This window comes from Danio aesculapii, chromosome 18, assembly GCF_903798145.1.
Source record: "Danio aesculapii chromosome 18, fDanAes4.1, whole genome shotgun sequence".
NCBI lineage: Eukaryota > Metazoa > Chordata > Actinopteri > Cypriniformes > Danionidae > Danio > Danio aesculapii.
The window spans coordinates 18,958,470-18,976,711 of record NC_079452.1 but is presented as its reverse complement, the minus strand read 5'-3'; the positions used below and the strand labels follow the sequence as shown (position 1 = coordinate 18,976,711).

Sequence of the window (18,242 nt, the reverse complement as noted above, 5' to 3'; positions counted from 1 at the left end):
CAGCAAACATTCAGACACATTTCACTTCATACACAGACTCGCACACACACACACATACTTGCAAACACACATCAGCACACTCACACTTTATACAACCAGACACGCACACTTTAAACACACACATATGCACACACACAAACCAGCACCATGCACACACACACTCACACACGTCATATACACACATTTGCACACACACACACACAACAAAAACACACATACACACTTTATACACAAACTCACACACATCAACACACATTACACAAACACAGACCACGCATCACTTCAAACACACACACACATCAGCACACAAACTTAGAACAAGCACATACACACACATTTATAGAAAAACTCACTCACACACACACACACACACACACACACACACTCAGACACGCTTCCCTGTTGATGAAAACACTCTGTCTGATTGAAGCCAGTAAAGCAGTGTAGTAAAGCCAGTAGTAAAAGACGGTAATACTGTAAACTCTGTTTTGTTGCTGAGAGTTACTGATAGAGTAATCCTGCTTCATCAGCGCTGCGTCCTTGAGCAACACACATCATACTCGTCACAATCACCAGCGATCTAGTCCATACAGATTGCTGGAGAACTACAGATCAGCCACCAAAAGAACTACAAATCCCATCATGCACCTCACACACCTGCTCCAGTTCTCTGTATGATCACACACACACAGCTGGTAGCTGATCACAGACTGATTACATGGACTATTTAAGCACCACAGAGACATTGAGTACGTTTACATGGACACCAATAATTCGATTTTAATATGATTAAGACAATACTCTGATTAAGAATCGATCATGTAAACAGAGATTTTTGATTAATTTAATTCGATTAAGGTCATAATCAAACTAAAGAGAAATGGAATTAAGACATGTGGAGGATGCCGATTTTAATTGCATTATTGAAGTGCAGTACAGACATGTAAACACCGCGATCAAACTATTCCCATCATGTAGGACGTTTCGCCGCGTTTTGCGACAGGATAGTTTATACACACATGGCTGTCTGACACTATTGTCACTACTGACACTACTGCATTTGCTGACAGACAGTTTGGGCTACTTATCAGAATTATGGGAAATGTCGGCCCGACAATATTTAATTGGATGAACATTTTTTAGTCTTATGCCTTCCCAGAATATAAAAATACATATAAATATATTTAGATCATTTACTTTAATCATTACTATTGGAATGTGAAGAGACTTTCCACCAGGAGACAATCACCTACTGCACCTTTAAGCAAATTGAGGTATTAAACCCCATATTGTACAGTTGAAGCTTCAAGGGATTTAGTGAAGCGGTAAGAGTTCTTGACTAACATGAAGAGATAATGTGTTTGAATCCAGGGTGATGCAGCTAGATGTTACTTTTCTGAATAAAAATGTCTTGTTTTGGTCATGAAACAGTAACGTTAATAAAATGCATCGTCATAATTTCAGTACTAATTCTTAGACTTTAAAATGGTTTTAAAAAAAATCAAAAACTGCTTTTATTCTAGTCGAAATAAAGCAAATTAGACTTTCTCCAGAAGAAAAAATATTATCGGAAATACTGTGAAAAATTCCTTGCTCTGTTAAACATTATTTGGGAAATATCTGAAAAAAAAATTCACAAGAGGGGGAATAATTTTGATTTCAATTGTATAATCAGACTCAACATTGCATTTCTTGGGATGTGACTATTGCGGGATGCGCACGTTGCGATATCGATGCTGAAACGATATATTGTGCAGCCCTATTTCACGTTATGATGTATGAGAAGTCCTCTGTATGTTACCAGAACTCACTAGACTCACCGACGTTTTGATACAAAATTATGTAGACAAGGTAAAAAAGGAGCATGCATGGTTAAATTAAATATTGTATTCTATTCTCAGACCTGAAGAACCCTGAGATCGTGACCTTGAGGAACCTGACTCAGGACAGCTCTGGCCTCTACAAGTGCACCGCCAGCAATGATGTGGGAGAGGAGAACTGCATCATCGAGGTCACCATGCAGTGTGAGTACTGCTCTGAGATCAGTCTGAGCCACGGCCACACAGGCCTCTAATGAGTCTGATTGTTTGATAATGGAATTCTGGATCAGTCACTGCTGCTGCATCCTCAGCATGATAGTGGCACTAAATTATATTGTTTTTTATGTTTATTATGGGTTTTGCAGTATTAAAATAAAATAATTTTTTTTTTTGTTTTTTCAGTATTTCTCTGTTACAATCAGGATACCACATTAATTAACCCCGAATAAAGCAACGCAATCACTATGAGACTGCTGTTGTGTTTGCGATAAGGAAAAATGCTAAACACGTGCGGACTTTGCTTCTTTCTTTCTGCCAACACAACACACATTCCTGATATGCGAGCAAATCGGTATAAATACAGCAAATAAATACAGCCAACATGTCTCTGAAAATCCGAGAGACCGGGAGGATCGGGTGTTCAGGGTGAATAACACTGTTGAGCACCGGGATAGTATGCAGCGGGTTTTGGGCGGCCGCTGCGATTGGGTACTGTACCAAAGTTCGCAACCGGGGGTTGTTTGCAGACTGTACCAAAGAGGGGGGTGGGTGAAATTACGGGAGTTGTCCGGAAGAAATAAAAAACGGGAAATACTCTCAGGAATAACGGGAATGTTGGCAGGTATTCTTACCAGTTTAATATTGATTTGATCTGCTGTAGTTAGAAATCAGACTGTTATAAGCTTCTAAGCATTAGGGCTTATTATGCGGTTCTGTCGCCATCTTGTGGATAGAAAACGTTAACCGTCTTTGGTCTACTACACTATGGCTGGCTAATGGACGCAGATGAGCGGTCTCTCAGAAATTGTAAATATTTTAAAATAGGTGCTATTCTTATAAATAAACTGCATAGTTGCAATCTAAACAACTACATTCTCGACTAAAAAAGCCTCAAAAGTACATTTTGTTGTCTAACAGCAGTAATATTTGTCAAACTGTAGCGTCTCTGCTTGTTGCTGGCTGTATGTAGGCGGAGTAATACACATAGGGTAAAGAGGCTGTACAGGTGCTGATATTACTTAAACATCTCACGGCTATCAGCCAATCAGATTCAATCAGGACCTTCCTTGTTTAATAAATCCTGCATTTGGATCCGCACCCCTGTTCTCAGCGTCACTGTCACTTTTACAAAGTAGTTGTATTTATTTATTTATTTTTTTATATATTTTTTATTATTATTTTTTTTTTTTACTATTTATTTATTTGTTCATTCATTTTAACATTTTGGTTTTATTAAAAAAATCTGAACTGGTCTAATCTAACTGATGCCATTAATTCTGAATATATATATAATACGTTTTAATATTAAAATATATATTAAGTTACTCCTTAACAAGTAGCAATCCAAACAGATACGTGATGTGTAAAAAAGGAAATCATATTCTAAATGCAGTTTGAGGGCTAAAAATAAAATACCAGTTAATGCTGCTTTGTTTTCTTGAACACACACACACTTATACTGAGCAGACAGTGTGTATTTGTTATGTGTCTTGCTCAAACATCCATCCGTCAGTGTTTGTGTGTAATGATTCTGGAAGAGGCAGAAGAATTTAATGCTCAGCAGAGGAAAAGATTGAGCGAGTCCTACAAACACTTGACAACTGCTCTTTCACTACACACAACGTTTAAACAATTTATGTGGAAGAGGAGTTTTTTCCACAGTCGTGCCTGGAAAAGTTTCATTTGCTTCTGCCTAATTCGGTTTTATCTCACGAGAACACTAGTAAAGTGTAACTACCGTATGGGCCTCCATGCTAATATAACTTTTAAACAATGAACAAATCAAAAGCTCGTTGTCAAACACAAATAAGTATCCTTTATAAGTGCTCTCAGTCAGATTTATTGACATTGCGCTGGTCGATATATGGCAGTCGTGTTGGACTTTCTGTTACAACATTGTAAAGCTGTTGGATTCGCAGTCAGACGTGATTTGTTTATTCATTGAGTGAAATCAATTACAGGAAGGTCGCTAAGGTAGAATTAGTATACATTAAACTAAATTTAATCACAAAAAGTCAAGACAACACATATTTTTATGTTGATTTAACTTATTTTAATTTAAAGTAATAGCGGTATTATGGCTCAGTGGTTAGCACTGTCGCCTTACAGCAGGAAGGTTGCTGGTTCGAGTCCCTGCCGGGTCAGTTGGCGTTTCTGTGTGGAGTTTGCATGTTCTCCCCGTGTTGGCGTGGGTTTCCTCCGGGTGCTCCGGTTTCCCCCACAGTCCACAGACAAGCAATTGGTAATGGTGGATGAGAAAACCCACATAATATTATTAATATTGCTTTTAATATGTCATGAAATGAAGTTTTAGCAGTTTTTCATGCGAGAATGTAGTTCTTCCAACTAAAATCTGTAAATTTATTTATAAAGATTGGGTGTAATTGTAAGTGTGTTTTGCCGACTGACCTCCAGGGGGTGACGACATTCATTACTCATGTATCCGGCGAAAAATGGCGAATATGAATAAATGAATATATATATATATATATATATATATATATATATATATATATATATATATATATATATATATATATATATATATATATATATATGTGTGTGTGTGTGTGTGTGTGTGTGTGTGTGTGTGTGTGTGTGTATATATGTATAAAATATATATATTTATATATAAATAAAATCATATAGTTTTCTAATTTCATTTAAAAACATTGGTACCATTATGTTATTAACCTTTTTATTTTAGGCATGGAATTTCCATTAGTAGGTTGCAGAATATAATTTTTTTTTTACTCAAATAAATTAAACCTTTTACTGAAACACCAACCTGATCTTACAAGAAATTGTAACTATTTAACGTTTTGTCAGTTCGAACGAGTTCAATTCGTACGAGTTCATTCATTCATTTTCTTTTCGGCTTCGTCCCTTTATTGATCAGGGGTTGCCACAGCGGAATGAACCAACAACTTGTCCAGCATATGTTTAACGAAGCGGATACCCTTCCAGCTGAAACCCAACACTGGGAAACATCCACACACACTCTTTCGCACACAAACCCTACGGCCAATTTAGCTTACCCAATTCACCTATACAGCATGTCTTTGGACTGCAGCACCCTGAGGAAACCCACGTGAACATAGGGAGAACATGCAAACTCCACACAGAAGCGCCAACTGACCCTGCTGAAGCTCGAATTAGTGACCTTCTTGCTGTGATGCGATTGTGCTACCCACTGCGCCACCGTGACGCCCCGTACGAGTTCAATCATGAAAATGTACGTGGCATCAAACCCCACCCCTAAACACAACCGTCATTGGTGGATGAGCAAATCTACGAGTTAGATTGTACGAATTTATACGGATTAACCACTAAATCAAAAAGTGTCCGTGAGATAGCGTTGGAAACACAAAGCTATAAATCATAATTCCAGAGAAACTGAGATTTCAAGTGGTCTCAAGTTTGTCCATAGCAGTGTATATATAGTGAATTGTTTTTGTCGTAAATTGAAAGAGAAAACAAAACAGAGCAGACTTCAGTTTTTAGACTTCGACATATGAATGTAGCAAATGTGACAGATGTGATGTGATAGTATGATGAAACTCTCTCTTTCTCTCTCTCCTGTGTGCGTATGTGTGTGTGTGTAGATGTGCGAGGTATGGGAGTGGTGGCCGGTGCAGTGGTCGGCGTTTCATTCGGTGTTCTGCTCCTCATTCTCATCATCTGGCTGGTTTTCCGCAAGAAGGAGAAGAAGAAATACGAGGAGGAAGAGACGCCTAATGAGATCAGGTCAAAACTCAGAAATCAGAAATCCCATTTTCTGTGTTATATTTCATCTGCAACAACGTGAACTATAAAGATGTGTTTGGAGATTCAATTCTGAATGCATAATTATCCAAAGACCTGAGGAGATTTCTCTGCATTACAGACTCGTGAATGGCAGATTAACCTGCTGCTGAATCTACAGTTAAGAAGGAAATTAAATATGGAAGAAATGATTGAGATGATTGACATGGGACGTAACTGAGCAAAATAACAGTGTGTTAGTAAGAAAATAGTGTGTCCCAAATTTTTTTGTGTTACACACTCAAAAGTGTCTACTTTTTTCTTCACAAAAAAACAACAACATACTTTTAGGATAAGTATGCGAATTGGGACACGCTGTTCATACTGTCTTCAGGACAGTCTTCATAATACATCAGACAGCTGTTATTAAGGCGTACTGTATGGTGACAGAACTTTGTTGTTTGTGTTTACATGAATAATGCAGCCACAAACTACGGCTGTATCACTGAATTATGCACACACATACACACACACATACATACACACACACACACACACACAAACATAGTTGAGCTCTACACGGGGCCATTCCTGTGCACACTGTGACTGTCACATCACAGTAGGAATCTTTATTCATTTTTAATGGCAAATGTGTAGCCAGAAGCACAAGTTTATCTTGATTAAGTTTATATGAATTGGCCTAATTTTTTTTAATAGTTATTTTAAAAATATTAATAAAACAATAATAATAATATGCTATCGCTGCAATTATTTTAAAAATAATAATAATACGCTAATGAACTCTATACTTCACATAACTCTGTAATTCACATAAATGTAAAGTGTTACAAATATTGAAGTAAGCATTCACAAATTGAAAATAAAACATACCTAAAAATAAGTATAACCATTTAAAAAAAAAAAAAAAATTGACTACTACGTGAAGATATTTATTTGTTTAAAATATCATCCATTCATTCATTCATTCATTCATTTTCTTTTTGGCTTAGTCCCTTTATTCATCAGGGGTTGCCACAGCGGAATGAACCACCAACTTATCCAGAATATGTTTTACGCATCATTGGGAACATCCATGCACACTTATTCACAAACATACACTACGGACAATTTAGCTTACCCAATTCACCTATAGCACATGTCTTTGGACTGTGGGGGAAACCAGAGCACCCGGAGGAAACCCATGTGAACACGGGGAGAATATGCAAACTTCACACAGAAATGCCAGCGACCTTCTTGCTGTGAGGCGATTGTGATACCCACTGTGCACCCGTGACGCCCTGTTTAAAATATCTTTTAGAATAATATTTTCCAGCACTAAATATTACATTAAATGTCAAATCAAAATCTAAAACTATTAAAGAATGAAATATATTTATTAATTTGCTTTTTTCTTCATTTATACATCAGCATAAAACATTTAAAGGGATAGTTCACCGCAAAAAATCATCATTTAATCACCCTTTAATTACTACAAACTTAAGAGTTTCTTTCTTCAGTTAACACACACAAAAAAAGAAATATTTTGAACAATTCTCTGTGATCATTGACTTCTATAGTATGTAGTTTTCCTTCCATGGAAGTAAATGGTTACAGGTTTTCACCTTGCTTCAAAATAAATAAACTCATAAAGGTTTTGAACCTTTCGAGAGTAAATAGTGAGTAAAATAAATTTTTTGGGGCGGCACGGTGGTGCAGTGGGTAGTACTTTCACCTTACAGCAAGAAGGTCGGCTGGGTCACTTGGCATTTCTGTGTGGAGTTTGCATGTTCTCCCTGTGTTGGAGTGGGTTGCAGGGGTTTCCTCCGGGTGGAAAGACGTGCGCTATAGGTGAATTGAATAAGCTAAATTGGCCGTAGTGTGTGTGAATGAGTGTGTATGGATGTTTCCCAGTGATGGGTTGCAGCTGGAAGGGCATCCGCTGTGTAAAACATGTGCTGGATAAGTCGGCGGTTCATTCCACTGTGGTGACCCCTGATGAATAAAGGGGCTTAAGCCGAAAAGAAAATGAATGAATGAATGAATTTTTTGGCTTAACAATCCCTTTTAGGAAACCAATTTTAAGCAATATTTAAATATAAAATATGACTACTGCTGTTACTATACAAAAACTAGCATTTCTTTATTTTAGATCATTAACGTTTACAATATTTAATTTATTAATTTAATTAAAATGTTTCAAAATAAATTACAAATGTATTTATTTATTAAGAAATGTTTAATAGTTTATTTTAAAAATGGTGGTGTGCTTAGACAAAGTAACTGCTGCAAGTCCAGACTATGACAGTGAAACTTGAAAATCTATTTATTAATTTATTAACTATAATAATTATTATAACTATTATAATTAATTAACTGAATTTATATCAATGTACTGGTGTGCTTGGCCCCTTTAACCTACATTTGCCTCAGACGTCATGTCAAGAACCGCCCATTGACCTGTGGCCAAACCTCTGATGCATATGCAGTTCAGCCGATCCTCAGTCGTCTTCTGATTGGTTTAAATATACAAGATTTCCGGCAGTAAAGTGTGAAGCAATCTTAACCTATCCATCTGGAAACAAGTCTGAAAAAAAAAACAAGTATATTTTAAAAAAATGTATGTTTATGTTAGTCTGCATCTACAGTACATACATATGCTACTGATTTCCTCTATGTTCTGCTGACAGATCATTAATGACATCGATGAGTCGTTCTTGTAACAATAGGGGATTGGTTGGTTAACCTGTCAGTCAAATATCATCATGGGCGGTCCTTGATCAGTTAAAGCAGCCCAATTTCACCCATCAGTCTGAGGTCTGGCTGAGTGAGAGTAAACCAGCTTCTTCTCCTTTCTTTCTGTAGGGAGGATGCAGAAGCCCCTAAAGCCAAGCTGGTGAAGCCGAACTCCCTGTCGTCATCTCGCTCGGGCAGCTCCCGCTCCGGTGCTTCTTCTACACAGTCCATGGTGCACAACAGCGCCCCCAGAGGCCAAAGGCCAAGGCCACCTGCTGTTGCTGCCCTCAAGGAGAACGGACAGCCTCACGGCTTCCCACAATCACCCCCGGCCTACACACAGGTCGTTCCCAAAACCCCAGAACCACCCGTCACCCCAAAATTCAGACCTCCTGTTCCTCCGGTGGTCATAGGCGTCCCGCCAGGAGTCATGGTTCCTGCTCAAAGCAAGGCCTTTCAGACAGTGTAGAGAGTAAAGAAACACAGCCTGATGCGGGCTTCTGTACAAGACACACACACACAATGACTCTTCCAAAAGTTGCAACTATAATAGGAAAACAAATACACACACTGAAAACACTATTAAGTAAAAGAATAATTAAAGATATAAGTCAAATCAATCATATAAAATCTAAATTGTTGAATGCGTACCGTATTTACAAGGGAAATTACAAAGTGCTTGCCCCCTTCTGAAGTATCATAGGGTCAAAAAAAAGCTAAAGAGGTGAGAGGAGCTAAAGAATGTTTCATTCTCATTCTTTGGTTCGGTCTCCTTGTTTTTTTCCATATTTTTTTGTTTTTCCTTCTTTTTTTGAACACTTGAAGGCTTTGTGGGCGGTGGGGTGGAAAGATTTCCCCAAGTGCAGTTTATTTATTTATTGAATCAGAGAGGCTAAAGGACCAAGGACAGGCTGAGTTTATGAAACATGATGGCGAGGGAAGGACCAACCAACTGAAGAGAAATGAAGGGTGTTATCCAAAAACCTGCTGTTGATGGCTCTGGAAATACGATCTCATTCGCATTTTTTTCCCCAGAAACCAGCGTAAGCACTGACCACGCTTCATACACCAAAACCCAAAGGCAATATTAATTGCCTTCCTTAACAAACCACTAAGAAGGAAACTTCTAAATGAATGGCTCCCGATGGACTTTCCAGCATGCGGTTGACGTGTCTTTGATGTTGCAGCACAGAAAGATTTTAATAGTTGAGTTGTCATATAACACACTGTGGGGCGAATTCACTGAATGGTTGCTCTGTTACACAAACACCACCTGTAGTACAGTTTAATTGGTTTCCTTGTCATTCGTTTTTGCACAAACCCCTCATTTCCGATGTAAATCAGGGTAATTACTGTACCTTTTCATCAAAAATCAATGCTAATGACTGCCACAGTGGTTTGCTTTTATCACCCACGATAAGTGGACAGTAAAAGAAACAGCGTAAGAGTTTTTGACTGCATTTACACTGCAGATCTTGATGGTCAATTCCGATTTTGTGACTTTATCTGATTTTTTTAATGACCCGCTTACATCATCTTTTAAAAGTGACTTGTATCTGATCGTCTGCATTTTTACTTCACACAATGACAAGGAAAAAAAGAGCGGGCGCTGACTGAAAGAGCGCCATTTTCTCCATTCCTGTATTTAAGCTGTTCACAGGGTTTCATTTAAATATTCTTTTTGACTAGTTGTTTTACTATCTTTTATGAGAGAAAAGTTCGCATTTGGCCATCTTCTTTTAATCTAGGCTTTTTTTTTAAACCAGTAGCATATAATAATTTTTTAGGGGGTTTTCACCTTTATTAGGACAGGACAGTAGAGAATTCAGACAGGAAAGCATTGGGAGCAGAGAGAGGGGAAGAATCGGCAAAGGACCTCAAGCCGGGAATCGAACTCGGGTCGCCGCGAGTACGTCAGTGCTATATGTCAGTGCGCAGTACCACTAGGTTACTGGCGCTGACCAGTAGCATTTTAATGTAATGTCCATGGCGTGATGTATGAAATGGAAGGTTTGGGACTCTGCTGAAGTCTATTCCGAAATGAAAGAGTCAGAGATTACGTCATTCGTTGCGGTTTTCAATGATGCACGACTCGCATAGACAGGTGAAAATCCGAACTATTTGCATACACTGCAAACACAAGGGCACAGATCTGATTCATATCGGATAAATTTCCACATATGAACAAGGCCTGAATCTGATTTGAGTAAATCGGAATCCATGTGATTTTTTCCTGCTTGCACGTACATAGGCCGAATTCAATCTGTGCCACAAAAAAAAAAAATTCGGAATTGGGTCACTTGAACCATACAGTGTAAATGCAGCCTTTGACTGTTTTCCATCAAATAATGAAGGGAAGCGTTATATTCCAATGTGTCATGCCCTGAAGTGCACTTTGGAGTGTGTTCACACTTGGCAGCTTTGGTTTGGTTTTCCTTTGAGCTTGGTTACGTAGTTCTGTTCATTTTAATAAGTACGAACGCTGCCATCTAAACACCAAAAACAATGCACCAAGAGTGCTGGAATGGTCTTGGTCTGCTTCAGAAAGAACTCTGATGCGGTTCATCCTAAATATGAACTCAACATGGACCAAAGACATCCAAACAAACCAAAAACAGTCAAAATGAGTATTTTCTAGCATACCCACTTTGCTCATCATAGTTGTAATGGAATCTATTATTGTTAACACAGTCAGAAGCATATTACTTTCAATCAGACCTTCATGTGTGTGTTAGAGTAGTGCCTTGGAATGATGCAAAAGCTCATTGTGAGTTACTACCATCAAATGTATGTACATACAACAAGCAGGTTCAGCCCAATGCACAGTTTAGATGTTATTCAAGTTCAGTCTTTAAAAAGGACAGTATGCCCACTAAGTAAACCAGGGGTAAATGTATTATTTTCTGGACCAAAAGAACCATGGGAACTGAACTACAAGTGTGAACACACTGTTATTGCTGTTTAAGGTGCCTAGCATTCTGTAATTTCCCACCATATTATCTTTCAGTGTAGTTGTTTCTCGCAAAACTATTATCTGATTTGCATAATTCCACAGAATCCAATTTGACCTGTGGAAATACACGCCATCGGCAGATGCAATTGATTCTCTGTGAATTCTCCCAGTGTGTCAACTAACATGAATTTTTGCAGTGAATTCTGTGTACATACAGTGTTGCGTCCTCGACAGAAAGTCTGCGGTCTGGTTTCAGATGTCATCCTCAACGCTTTATGGACAGTTTCAGTTTGTATTACATACCGACCATGGTATATTTATTACAGCTGTATTTCCAATGATACTAAAGCCAAAATCTGTCACAAATACTATGAATGTGTATAAGTCAACAATGGTTTTATTTATTTTTTTCCTTCTTTTCTACAATACCCAGTGGTACTACGTAATAGCATATGATGCACAAGTAACTTTCAAATATAATCACACAGTACTGTGGACAAGTAAACAAAAGGGAATGCTATAACAGGGACTTCTGTACAGAGCGTGTGTGAAATATGTGTGTGAGGATTTGCGGTACTCCCATTCGAGTTCATGTATGCACCACAGTACCGTCCGAGGACTCTCCTAGGACCCTCTAACAACAGGCTGTCTCAAGATGGCTGCCTTTTTGTGCCAGCCGCCCCGCAGCTTCCTCCGGCAAGCGCTGTCAAAACCCTTTCCATTAGCAGTGTCTCAAAGCCCCTGGGAAGACCTTGCTTGGTGCATTTGTGAAATTTGAAATGGACAAGTTGCCTGTTTTGTGTGCCTTCACAGTGAATTCTTCCCCCGAGATTGCTTTTGTCCTTGGTTCTTCGCAGTGTACCAGACGGAAAAAAAAGGAAGTCATGTGTAAAACGGCTCCCGTCAGCGGAGGGAGAGCATTCTGGCACAAAGAGGCAGGTCAAACGCAGCCACACAAACAATGTACACTCTGTAGTCATGATGCTGTTTTATATTGTACATACAGATAAATATATGCACACAATATCCTTTAAGTTATCGGTTGAAATTGGGGTTATAGGCCATAATAAAGATGTAGATGAGGTATTATGCATTTTCAGAGAGTAATAATTGGTCACTGTAGCCCCTGACCCGCTAAGCTCCCTTTAATAAGTAAAATCATTTCCTTCTTAATATGGCTACTTGTATATCTGCCAATGACGGACCTTAAGAAAATATTTAAGCGAGGAGAAGCCATAAGATATGAGGAAGCAAGTATATGACGCAATTACCCAACGCTTCGCCCTTCATTTTCGCAAGTGTGCCAAGATAGAATAACCTTGTTCGGAATTCTTATTGGGTTGCAGTTGTGATTGAGTCTGTAATGTAGCCGAGTGCTGCCTCTGCCAATTCACCACCTTCCTGTTACCTTCCTCCAACAATTGTGTTTGATACACACCGATACGCTTCTTCCCAAGTGTACACAGTCTAACACGACCTTATAAATAGAAACACACTTGAGAGGCGCTCTCCAGAGCCACATTCTCCACAAGGCGGTGTAGGCGTTGTTGCTGGGTGAAGTGTTGTCAGTAAGTGTGATGGATGGGCTGTCACGACGAGTGGGGAGTGAATGATGGGAATTGTAAGGAGAACACAGGCAGAGTTCTGTGGGTCCAAACCCTACACTACACTTGCATCCAAACTGAGACCAATATGAAACTCATCCAGTTGGGCACTTTTTGTATAGGCAGTAACTCTTCCCAATTGAGTGTTGAAACACTTGCTCTGTTCCAAATACTAGTGAGCTGCCTTGATGTCCACTTCCTATATAGCTAGCTGACTCAAAGGTTAGCATCCAGCTAGGATGCAACACTTTCAGCAGCCTTGGTTCTGGAAGTATTTTTCCAACTTTTCCAAGTTTTAAAAGGTGTTTTAAGATGTGTACCAAACCAAGGAACCATATGAATAACAACATTATAAAAAATATTCGAACTCAGACAAAAAGATAAAGATAGAAGATGTGCACTCATCACATTCAATGAAGGGAAACAATTACAATGGAGGCAGTTCTGTGATTGGCGGAGATTTATTTGCAGTTATGGGTAATGTAGTTTTCGTCAGAATTTCTGGTTTGTTAAAATGAAAATAAGAATGTTGGCTGATGTCTTCCATGAAAGCATACAGTCATCAACATTTGAAGTGGATCAAAACCCCTCATCAAATTTGTCCTAAAACTATCGAACAACACCAGTTCTTGTCTTGGGACAATTTTGGAATACTTTTTTGAACACTTAAAATGTTTATTACTGTATATTATTAAACATCCTAGGAAGTTTGGACTCACAATATGTATGTCTATAACAGTTAAGAAGTTTAAAATTCAGTTGCTCTATGGAGAAAAACTTGTCCAGAACTTGTTTGTGGCTTTTGCGAAGCAAATTTACAAGCAGTGTTGCCAAGTCTTGAGTTTTGTGTAAGCAATATTTTCAAAGTTGAACCAACGTATTTTCAACTGATGGGGACCACAAATGTGTCAATTTAAATTGTGGGAACCAATCACAAATGTGAAATGTGATTTCTACTGATGTGTATCCCAACCAGAGCACAATCATCTTTAGTATCCTTTGGTACATCCTATTCTTATTACGAGTCAAACCAAAGGGGTTGGATTGGTGCTATGACCCAGATGGGAGCGAGGTAATGACAACCACTAAAGGCTGTGGTCTTCGGTTTCCTTGTTAGTCCTAGTTTTGTTAGTCTTAGTTTCTTCCGAAATCACTGGTTCCTGCGCAGAGTGGGTCCAGTAGATCCGGAGGGTTTAAATTGGTGCCGTGACCCTGATGGGAGTGAGGTTTGGGGTGGGGGATGGAAGTAAGCGATTAAATAATGACAGGCACTAAAGGTTGTGGTGTTCAGTTTCCTTGTTAGCCCACCCACTTTCTATTCCGAAATCACTGAATCCTGCTTAGAGTAGGTCAATTAGATCCGGAAGGGTTAAATTGGTGTTGTGACCCTGATGGGAGTGAGGTTTGGGAAGGGGAGGGAAAATGGTGGTTAAATAATAACAGGCACTGAAGGTTGTGGTCTTCAGTTTCCATGTTAGTCCACCCACTTCCTATTTCGAAATCACTGAATCCTGCTCAGAGTAGGTCTAGTAGATCCGGAGGGGTTAAATTGGTGCCGTGACCTTGATGGGAGTGAGGTTTGGGGAGGGGAGGGAAGGTGGTGGTTAAATAATAACAGGCACTGAAGGTTGTGGTCTTCAGTTTTCTTGTTAGTCCACCCACTTCCTATTTCGAAATCACTGAATCCTGCTCAGAGTAGGTCTAGTAGATCCGGAGGGGTTAAATAGGTGCCGTGACCCTGATGGTAGTGAGGTTTGGGGAGGGGAGGGAAGGTGGTGGTTAAATAATAACAGGCACTGAAGGTTGTGGTCTTCAGTTTCCTTGTTAGTCCACCTGCTTCCTATTCCGAAATCACTGGTTCCTGCTCAGAGTGGTTCAAGTAGATCTGGAGGGTGCCGTGACCCTGATAAGAGAGAGGTTTATGGGGTGAGTATAATGGAGGTCAGCTAGTGAGAGCTGTTCGAGTAAACCTTACTCCACTGATCTCAAGAGTTGCACCAGTGACAGTCGATTTAATGTCCTTGTTAGTGTGCCCATGTTAGTGGGTCCCATGACCCACAAATTCTTGGGTTGAATCCTATTTGAAATGGGTCAAGTACAACTCAAGGGTGTCCAAATGAACTCTGTTCTACCCTAATTAAACACATTCACCTGTCGGTATTCCTGAAGACTCTCTGTTTGTTTTTTATTTAGGGATTGAGTTAAACTCTGCAGGATACTGGCCCTCCAGGACCACTGCCCACCACTGCACCAGACTATCCTAGGCAAGTGTGTTGGAGCTGCTTGGATCTAAAATTTGCAGGACAGTGACCCTCCTGGAGCAGAATTAGATAGCCCCCGTTTTACTTAAAGAATTTAGGTATTGGGTTTTTTAAGTCATTGTTTTGCTCTCTCTCTACCCTATTGGGTGGTATTTTTCAATAAATTTGTACAAATAAAAACTATACATGGAATACTGCCTTCATGTCCACTGCCTCCTTAGGCAACAAAGCCTCTACACCAGCATTTAAACTGAAAAGGCAACTAATAATGTACTGCTTACTTAACAGCATGCTAATGACTCAGATATTAACATTTTTTACAAGCATGTTACTAAGAAACAGTTTAAGTTGCTTCTTATCTAATTATTAATTAAATTAGGTTATCAAAAAAGTAATTAATTAAATTACCCAATTAAAGTAGGCCTAATGATGCATAACACAAATGTTAAATCATTTGAATCTGAATAATTAATAAATATTAAAGCAATCTTGGATGGATTTTTAAATTGGGTGCATTGCAGTGTAACAGTGCATTGCTTTTTATTATTTCAGGGGATGCTGCCTTCTTTTGAAAATTCTATAAAATCCTGCCTATTTAGGCAGCTCAGATGGTTTTGGAACAGAGCCATTGTTTATTTTGAATCTACTAGTGCTTTGGGACATCACAGCACCAAACCTAGCAAAGATTGGCCACTAAATTAATGAGAAAGCCATTCCTCCAAGCCGTTTCCTCCAAACAACAACAATCTGTCTATTTCCTTAGACAATTAATCTTTAGTGGCTTTTATTTCAACACTGTTAAAGATCTGACATTTAGAAACTATCAGTGTTCTCTCTTCCATAGAGCCACCAATGCATTCTAAGTGGTGCTCACATCGCATGAGGACATTCAGTTATGAACGTTTCAGATGGAGAAACAGTTAAGGCCCATCTACAGTGTGTTTTCTGAGACAACACTCTTATTTAAAAGACGTACTTGACTCTCTATGTAGCCTTTTAACCGATCATTGTTAACCAACATGGATATTAAAAGTCATTTTGGATGTCTGAAATCGCTCCTTCGGCTCCTCTTAGAAACTGTAGCAGTATGTGTTACTTTGAGGGGTGTAAAAGGGAATTCTTTTCCATTGGAAAAGCAAAGGAATTGCATGTTATGGCCTACAGGTCAGATATTGGGAATGCTTTGCTTCTGTGTTCATACCTGTATTCGGCTGAATATGTAAATGTAAATATTATTATCACCCTCTTCTCTGAAAGTTTGTCTCTTTTTTTGGTTCAACTTATTTTTTTTTATTAACATTTGCTTTCCTCTGTTATCTTGAGGGTTTTTTCATTTTTGTTTTGCTTGTGAATGTGGGAACTTGGGCCTGAATTTGCCCAAAAGTGCGAGACTAAAAGAAAGTTACTCATGATTTGGTTTTGCTGTTGCGCACACTTTGAGTTTTGTAAACTGGTTTGTTCATTTTGAAGAAGATCCATTCCTGTAAATATGTCCCTCTACAAGTAAAAAATTGTATATTTTTACGGACTCTGAGTTATTAATACTTCATTTGCAAATAAAATATTCAATGACAAGCTATTTGGCAGCCCATTATTTGGTTAGAGCAAAGCAAGCCGGGACAGAAGAAACATTTGTGATGGAGTTTAGCTTTATGATGAGGCAATCAAGAAAATTATTCTGAAATAATTACGCCAAAAACAAAAGAGGCACGATTCTAATATTATACAAAAAATATTTTAATTTGATCTGAGCTATTATGTAGACACAGTGAAATGAGTGAAACAAGCGATGTCATTAGACAATGATAATGTTCCCACACTCCAGTTTCACGCATCCTCGATTCAGCAAATTATCATTTAAATGAAGATGACATTTGCGTTGTTGTTGTGACTTTCCGCCATTTTGATGTGGACTTTTAGCTGAGAATTTAGAGCAGGTTTTTTTTTAACTCTGCAACAATAAGCCAACGAAACTGAAACTTTTGGTGACCCTGAACACCTTGGTTTCTTGTTTAGGTGAATAAAGTACATCCAGGTAGTTGTTAGCGCAAAATAAAGCCTGACAGGCTTATTGGCAGTTGTTTATTCACCAACCTGATTTCACCAAGGATGACATGTTCCTGGATGAACATCTATGTTGATCCTGGAACAACATTCCAATCAGCCAATTAGAAATAAGGGATACCTTTACAGTTTATGCTAAATTTTGGCTTAGTTAGTGTTATACAACTATTATTCCACTCTGATATTATTCCACTCTTTAGGAATAATTTACAGTTATGGTCGGGTTTAGGGGTTGGGATTAGGTATGGATTACAATTTTGACAAAAAATTATGTTCCAGGATCAACATAGATGTTAATCCAGGCTCGCATCGTACGCAAAATCATGACGTGCGTTGTCTATTGTTGTGCTTTTATCCTATGACACTATCGGTGTATTAAGTGTCCGTGGAGGCGTGAAAAAGTCACACAACAACTGAAATCCATGCAAAACGTTTACTTAAATAACACTTTGATAGCAGCGGGGTAATGCTCTCACCCAGTGCAGAGGGGTTTCTTAACCATCCACACTTGAACCTGCGAGCATACAACTGAACTAAAATTACACACAACAGTCAACTAACTTCCCGCGTGATAACAAAACAGCATGGGATCGGCTAATGCACAACTTGTGACAACGTAAAGTAGCTGGAGTTAATAAAAGTCCTCTTTTCTTTTAATTACTAAACACTACAACACTATTATACTGTTGGATACTACTGAAAGGCTTTATTTTACCCAAACTACCACCTGGATATACTTTATCCCACTTATTAGGACTACTTGCTACAAAACTTTAAAAAAGTTACACACAAAAAATTATTCTGAGCCGCAATAGTTAATTAATTCAATAATTAAACTCAAAGC

At 38.6% G+C, this 18,242-nt stretch overlaps 1 protein-coding gene across 1 annotated transcript in view; it reads left to right on the top strand.

The window, feature by feature from the left end:
* clmpb (CXADR like membrane protein b) overlaps positions 1–11,134 on the top strand; it is a 165,117-nt gene extending 153,983 nt beyond the window's left edge. Inside the window, exons 5-7 of the mRNA XM_056479059.1 lie at positions 1,902–2,024; positions 5,645–5,786; positions 8,646–11,134. Coding sequence (XP_056335034.1) covers positions 1,902–2,024; positions 5,645–5,786; positions 8,646–8,985 — 605 coding nt within the window. The 3' untranslated portion in view covers positions 8,986–11,134. The remainder of the gene's footprint in view (positions 1–1,901; positions 2,025–5,644; positions 5,787–8,645) is intronic.
* The last annotated feature ends 7,108 nt before the right edge of the window (positions 11,135–18,242 follow it).